The 8,011-nt window shown below is 33.6% G+C and overlaps 1 protein-coding gene across 1 annotated transcript; it reads right to left on the reverse strand.

Annotated features, from left to right (window-relative positions):
• Positions 1 to 747: 747 nt before the first annotated feature.
• On the reverse strand, positions 748 to 2,645 carry LOC110686003. The gene is made up of 2 exons (XM_021862578.1): positions 1,950 to 2,645; positions 748 to 1,844 (listed from the first exon to the last, which is right to left on the reverse strand). Exons 1-2 carry the CDS (start codon positions 2,258 to 2,260, stop codon positions 974 to 976), a joined length of 1,182 nt encoding a protein of 393 aa, XP_021718270.1. The 5' UTR covers positions 2,261 to 2,645; the 3' UTR covers positions 748 to 973.
• Positions 2,646 to 8,011: the final 5,366 nt, after the last annotated feature.

Raw genomic sequence — 8,011 nt, forward strand, 5'->3', positions numbered from 1 at the left:
TCAGTGCACGAAGGTTCAGAATAATGTTTATATTGAATGGTAGATGTATACTAAGTCTTTTGGTGTATAAGGAGCCATAAGGGTGGTGATGTATACAAGATTATTGATGGGCATCACCCCTATTGACTTTACCATTTAAGCTAGTTGGCATCCATCAGAAGGGTGGTGATGTATACTAGGTCATGGATCTCACCTCTATATTGACTTTACCACCTAAGCTAGTTGGCATCCATTAGAAGGACATTGGTATATAAAAGGTAAATTTTGAGCAAGGGAATAAGTTGCTATAATGATTTTACTTAGCAAAATAGTAAGAGTTGGTGAATAATTTCTGTCTTAGGAAAATGCCTTATTGGTGTTGAACTTCTTAAGGAAACTTCAGTGATGGTGCCTTATACTGATTGATAAAGAAGTTCTAAATTTGGTCTTGAGTTTTGAAATGCTACAGGCTCCAACAGTTAATCTTTTCTGAGTACATGAGCCTATGACTTCTATAATTGGTGAGAAAGACGCTTTCTCCCACTTGATCATTTGGTTGAATACCTCTGTTAGTCAAACCAATCTTCAGGAACCATTGAAACTTTCTCCAAAAGCAGAAGAATTTATCTGATTATGAACGCACTATATTCAGATTGGAATGACTTGTTGATGGGAAGCTCAACATATGCATTGCATAATCTGTTTTATTTTCTCAAACGAATTGTAAATTAAATTCAATTGTCATTAAGTTAGTATCACACAAACAAATGGAACTTTTTTGAATAACAAGGTTAAAAATTACAACTATGTTTATTATTTGAAAAAAAAAAAAAATTAAGCAATGAAATTACAAATTTACATCCTTTGATTTATTCGATACAGAGAGCAATATAAACCTTGCAAGTATATGTATGTTTATAAGGGATCATGCATAATAGGACTGCAGGAAGACAATTTTGCAGCTCTGTCCAGAAAAATGAAGGATTCATTGATATCATTCCCATTTGCTTCTTATCTGATGAGTGTGCCTGAAATCATATGTTAGCACGTTTCTCCCATCACCCCGCTTCAGAACAAAACTTTCGACCAGCAAATAGCAACCAAAAGTTTTCCAGTCTGTTATTCCTTCATATTTTTCTTCTTTTACCACATTGATCCACTTTTCTTTCTCTTTAGTCCATCCAAGTCTTCCTTCTTCCCACATTATTCTTTCTACAATCAGTGAGCTCAGCCCCGTCCGATATACTGTTCCGCTTCCATCTATTGCCTTGTACCACACTACTCCTCTGCCATCAATCATCTCTTCTTGCGCTTCTAGCTGCCCTGCAATTCTTACCACCTCTGCTGGAACCATCGCATTGACTATCACTGTCTTTTCCTGATCATTATTGCTTCTCTCAGCAGTAAAAATCCGCTCCCATCGTTGCTCAAGTGTCATTTCATAATATATGGAGTTCTTGATTTGGACTTTCTCACTCCCATCTTTGATGAAGATAAAAGGGCAGTACCACTTACCAACAACCACAGACGTTGAACTTTCTTGAGAAGAGAAAATATTGAAGTCTGGAAGACGAGCTCTTAGGGAAGAGTCAATACCGCGAGCCTCTCCCATGTTGAAATTTTTTAGAGATTTAGAGCTCATATGCCATCCTTTTCTGCGTAAAAAATCTGGTGGGTGACCATCAGGTGCTACGGATCTAGCTGAGAGCCTGTTTCCACCAAGAAAAGTTTGTGTTACAGAGAACTCAAATTGCTGATATATGTCGTTTGCATCAAAGGGTGGTCTTGGTTTTACATCTCGGATGGTTGGGATGCAAAAGCAGCTTATTCCAAAGTCGTCTTCTTTTGAGCTTGCATATGATTCCCTGTTAGCATGTTATAAGATACGGAAAAAAAAAAAGTAAATTATAAAGCTATGTTGATTCATAATTTCATAGCATAGTATGAGATGATTTAAATTGTGTGTTTACCCCTTTGTCTTCCCATCTGCTTTTATTGCATAATATCGGTTGGATGAGAGTGGCTGGTTGATGACAGGAATTAAATAAACCTCATCAACTGAAGAGCTTTCATCATTGCTGCTTGTATATCTGACGGAGAGGCGTTTATTTTGTGGAAATGGCAGATCATCGATAGACGAGCCCTTGATCAACCCGAACAAATATGTTGGTGTGGATTCTTCATCTCGGAGTACCAAATAACCAGAATTTGGACCTTCTGGAGTTGATGAGATGGCTTCTGGGGAACGCTCGTATAGAGATAAGGGTCTGGTTGTGTACATTTTTTTCCCTCTGTACTAATTCACCAGGAGCTTCCTATTCTTGGCTGATTCCGAAAAATAATAGTCGGCCTATACTTCAATATATATAAGCATAGCGGCCCTAATACTTAACTGAATATGTTAGGAAATAAACTAAATTTACCAAATAACAAATTTTGTTTGTTTCTTTTATTTTTTTGTTATTTTTTTTATGCTTTCCTAATTAGATGAGATAGCCGGTGAAAGTAAATAATTCCGATTTTTGGCAAGCCACAGCCCACAGGATGTAAAGCGTATGCACAAGAAGTCTTGGTCTTCTCCGATATAAACAGCTCTAAGCAGTTTCCGGTGTTTTCTCTCCAGTTATTTTTTGCCGTATCTCTTAATGCAATTTTTTTTGGTTCTTTTTGTTCCTCGATCAGTCTTGTATTTGACCACTTTCATGTTAGAATCGTCAAAGATGGTTGGCTGCAGAACGTAATTAGTTTTATTTGGATATTTTACAAGTATTAAAATAATCGTATTTCTTAAGACCATCATTTACAGGCTATCAACATTACAACTTGACACATTCAAAATTAAACACGCTACCTGTAATTTGTTATTGGAAATAAAAAATTATCCATGACATGAAATTGTTTCTTAATACGGAGTACATGTTAGAAAACAATGAAAATTGATGTACAAAGAGACTAGATAAATTCTTAAGGCACGTGATAAAGGTGTTAGTTGAGACGAACACTACAAGAGGGGGGGTTGAACTATATGTGAGTTGCTAGTGACTACTTTCGCGGAATTAAAACAAAATATAAAAGGAACTTAGCAAAGCACACAAGATTTTACGAGGAAACCTTCTAGGGCCCAAGTGGAAGTAAAACCTCGACCCTCCAAGAGATTTCACACACCAAATCAATCCACTATAATAGGCCAAAACAATCCTAGTTACAACCTATTATAATCAAGACCTTTCTCACAAGTTCCTAACTGAACCTGCTACTCGATAGGACCCTATCCTATCCAATCTAAGTTCCTGACTTAAATTCACTCGTCACTCCTTGAACGCTCACACTCAGCTTCAACTTTGAAGCCTACAATCTGTATGCACTAAGCTTAACACTCACCGAAACCAAAACAATACAAACTCTATGACTCTAATATGTGATTGGAAAGCTACACATGAAATCCGAAACCAATATGACAAAGTTTAGACTTGGAAAACTTACACCTTAGAGCTCTCTTCAGATTCTTCATGCATAAACTCACAAATTTGTGCAAATTATGAATTCTACTTTTTATACAAGAAGTACTCGTATCAAAGTAGAGTTTTCAAAAAGATAGAAATTATAAAACTACGATATTCATAAAACACGTTTTATGTAAATCTTTTTGAGAAGAAAACCTTTTTAGAAAACTTATCAAAGATATAATTTATGAAAAGAATAATATTATGTAAAACCGGATTTTATAAAATAGAATCTTTAGAAAATCTTTTCATAAATTAAAAACTTATCTTTTATAAATTTTCCATTTTTAAAGCTTGCCAAGTTTTGTCACGCCTTTAATAAATTCCATGCATAAAACTTTCCTAACATATTTACAACAATCCTTAGAAAATAAACTTAGCATAAAATTATATATTCAACCTAGATTGTCTCGTCAATTGCTGTAAGTTAAGGATACTTGGGCTTCACGCAGACCAGGATTAAGTTCCCGGTGTCCTTTACTCTCCAGCTCCTTGCTGGAACTTCGTAGGCGCTGTCTTTCACGCAGACCAAGTCAATCTTCTCAACTTGCTGTCAAGCTCCTATAAGGGAATTTCTCTTAGTGTTCCTGTTAGGGAACTCATTTATTTCTAGTAAAGAACTCTTCTTCTACTTTCTTTAAGTTTCCTTAGTTTCTCCTTGAGTCTTCATAGGCAGGTTACTCTTCCAATTCCAAAGTCAACTTCACCTGTTCTAATCACAACACTTAGAGAAAATCGCATTAGTTGAAGTATGCTTTTATCCATCATCATCAAAACTCTTAAGCTTCAACAAAAGGCTTTCTTAATAGTTATTTATCGACTCTCTTTGGAACAATCGAGTTACACGATAAAACTATTGGGATACAATGATAAACCAATTACTTTTGCTTATTCTAACAAAACTAATTCAACAAAGTTCGTGTAAAAATGTGTGTGTTTTCACTTTAAGAAAATTACTACAAATTTTCTCTCAAAGTTAGCAAGAATGATTTTGTAGTTCTAATCTTATCCATCATGCATGTCATATAAACTCCAATTTATATAGTTTATATGAAGAGTAGTTTTAATTCCAACGGATATGTCCGTTCACAAAGCAAACCGTTCAAAAACTGTCAAAAACCGTTAGTTTTGAACTCCGACCGATCGGGCGCGCAAAACACTTTTGTAAATCACGTAAAAACTAACAAGCCCCCTTCGCCCTAGCAGACCGGGCAAGGTCGCCCGGTCGGGCGTGAGCAACATCTCAATGAAATTGAGATAATTGACAATCTTTACTTGTGCTCGCCCTACAGGGCGCCCTTTCCCTATCAGCCAGGGCGAAGCACAAATTAGTCAATTTTGCATTGTTTTGTCACTTTTATACATCTTGCTTTGCTATACCTCTAAGTATAATCATTATACTAATCCTCTTCAACTCCTAGCATAATATAAAAACTTCATATATGATACATAAGCTCCATTTATTCCATAAATGTTCCAACAGTAAATCATAATAGGGCAAAGTTATAGTTAAGGATCTCATTTAACATTTATTCTCTTCGTCTGAAATTAGATGTTTTGGTTTTAATTTTCTAAAGTCTGGTCTAAAATGGTATGATATAATCTAACTTTTTTATCAAAATAAACTTAACTTATACATCAATGTATAAAAATACACCATTAGGTGGTTCAGTTTTGATCATATATATATATATATGTATATATATATATATATATATATATGTGTGTGTGTGTGTGTGTATTATAGAGAGAGAGAGAGGAGAGTTCTTACATGAGCCTTCATATATATATATATATATATATATATATATAGGAAGACGCATGTAAGAACCCTCCTCTATATAAGAACCCAATCATATATAAGAATCAATCTCAGCCTTTTATTAGTTTTGATCTAACCATCTAAAATGATCCTTTAGTAATGGCATTTCTGTAATTTTGAGGAGTTCATATTTAGAACATAGAAAAAAAAATTAGAACATAGGAAAATTTTAGAACATATGCAGAAAAAATTTAGAATATAAGGAGAAAAAATTTAGAACATAAGAAAAAAAATTTAGAAGATAGCAAAAAATTTAGAACATAAGCAAACAAAAATTTAGAACATAAGAAAAATAATTTAGAACATAAGTTGAAAAAATAATTTATAGCACAAGAAAAAATTTATAACATAAGCTGAAAAAATAATTTAGAACATAGAAAAAAATTTAGAACATAAGCTGAAAAAATAATTTAGAACATAGGAAATAATTTGGAACATAAGTAGAAAAAATTTAGAATATAGGAAAAACTTTAAAACATAAGTAGAAAATAATTTAGAACATAGGAAAAAGTTTAGAAATTAAGGTGTTCTTATATAAGAAAGGGTTCTTATATAAGGAGGGGTTCTTACCAGATCCCTCCCATGTATATATATATATATGTGTGTGTGTGTGTGTGTGTGTGTGTGTATACTACCTTCGTTAATAGTAATGTGCAACTTTGAGAGGGTTTGCGATTTACGAAGCAAAACTTGAGGGGCAAAGATTAGAGAAAGTTAAAGAACTTAATTAAAGGGATAGGAGAGAGAAAGTAGGCTCACCCACTAGCATTTTTGGTGGGGAAATCTGGTCCTTTTAGGAGGGACTTGATTTCCCCTCCAAATTTTCACCAAAAATTCGAATTGGTTGAATTTTTAGGTGGGTTTTGTTTTCCCTCCTAATTTTAAAATAAAAAACACCACAATTTCAAATTTTTTTAAGGTATTTAAAGCCTACATTCAGCATTTAAAAGGCATATAAACACCAACCTCCATAATTCCAACAACATTCAATGTGTCACCAATATTTACAAACATCAAGTTTTCTCAAAAGATGAATTTCTTAATCCAAAAGTTAGCACTAAATACCCATGATTAGCCCATTAAAACCCAAAAAAAATCCTCTAAACTAAAATTAGTGTTGCACATCATCAATCTTCATAATCTGCATCTCCTAGCATCCTTGATTATCTACAAATCCACATAGAGCAGCCTTCATCTCCTTGACAGGCTAAAGTCGTATCACCTAATCAAAAGTAATTCCTAAAACCACTAACTAAAATAGATAGGAAAGTAGGGTCGAATCCACAGGGAAACAAGTCTTTCTATTCCTAATCAATTAATATAATCTAAATTATCAAGTAATCAATTTGTTTTTAATGAGAATTAAACTAATGGAAAATAATTAAACTGAGGGAATAATCAATAAGAGAGGAAATCAATAATAAAAGACCTAGGATACAGGTTCACCAATAAATAATATTCCAGGGTAAAACATAACAATCAATTATCAATGCATCAATTAATCAGATCGTAAAGGGCTTTCGCTATGTATTACAATCACAGAATTAATCTACCGGTATTAAATCGCATCTCTCGAATCTTGACTTAACCATTTATAAATTAACCTGCCTATTGAAACTAAGCCTAACCATCAATTCTCATTTCTCGAATCTTGAATCAATATTGCATAACTCATACAATTAAACCAGGCCTAATCTAATTGCATAGCATTAAATCAATCAATAGGAAATCAATCAAGCATTGACAATCAACAATAATAAACTACCCCTTCATATTATTTATGGATCCCCACAACCCTAAAAATAAAACTACTCACACATAATTAAATCTAAACTACTCAAAACAATTAAACAAAGCATGATAAAAACAATAATCAAATAAAGAGAATAATAATTCCGAATAACTAAAAATTACGAATGAACTCAACAAAAATAAAAACAAAGCATCTGACAAAAGCTTAATAACTAATCTAAAGAAATAAAGAATATATGATAAAAAGATTAGCTAAAAACTAATCTAAGCTACCTACGTAAAGAGCTCCCCCCCCCCCCCCCCTCTTAATACTACTACTGCTCCTTTTATAAGCAAGTAAAACAAAACTTAAACTAACTAAAACTCTAATCTTATTCCTAACGAAAATCTACTAACTCCAATAAAGCTAAAAAGAAATCTTTTCTAACCCCTCACCAATTATCGGCCATCTAGCCCGCTGATTGGATTTGGATTAAATAAGTAAACCCACAAAAGACTAAAACCGACTTAGCGCGCGGACTTCGTAGCAAGCTCTTGATTCGTGGGAATTGGGCTTCGAACTTGGACCATGTTGACTTGACTCTTGAGTCCTAGTTCTCATTCAGCTTGTTCCGTATTTCTTGCGGGAACCTTTAACTCTCATAAAATACGATCCGACTCTGATATTTTCTTAGTAGCTCAATAAGCTTAAGAATTGTCATAAATTTGCAAATTCCTACAAAATAATACCAACTCTGCAAAAACACTAGAAAACGTATATTAGTAATAAAAATAGCTCCGTAAAGCTCAAATAAGCATAAATATGACCGTGGGACGGAGAATAAAAAAAATATATAATAGACTCATCACTCCTCCAAAAAAAATCATCAGCCACCCCTACATCATCAAGCTGAATCTGAAAAAAAAAACAAATCAGACACAACACATGGCAGAATTTGTTGAACCTCTGTTTTTC

Source organism: Chenopodium quinoa, unplaced genomic scaffold, assembly GCF_001683475.1.
Source record: "Chenopodium quinoa cultivar QQ74 unplaced genomic scaffold, ASM168347v1, whole genome shotgun sequence".
NCBI classification, from domain to species: Eukaryota; Viridiplantae; Streptophyta; class Magnoliopsida; order Caryophyllales; family Amaranthaceae; genus Chenopodium; species Chenopodium quinoa.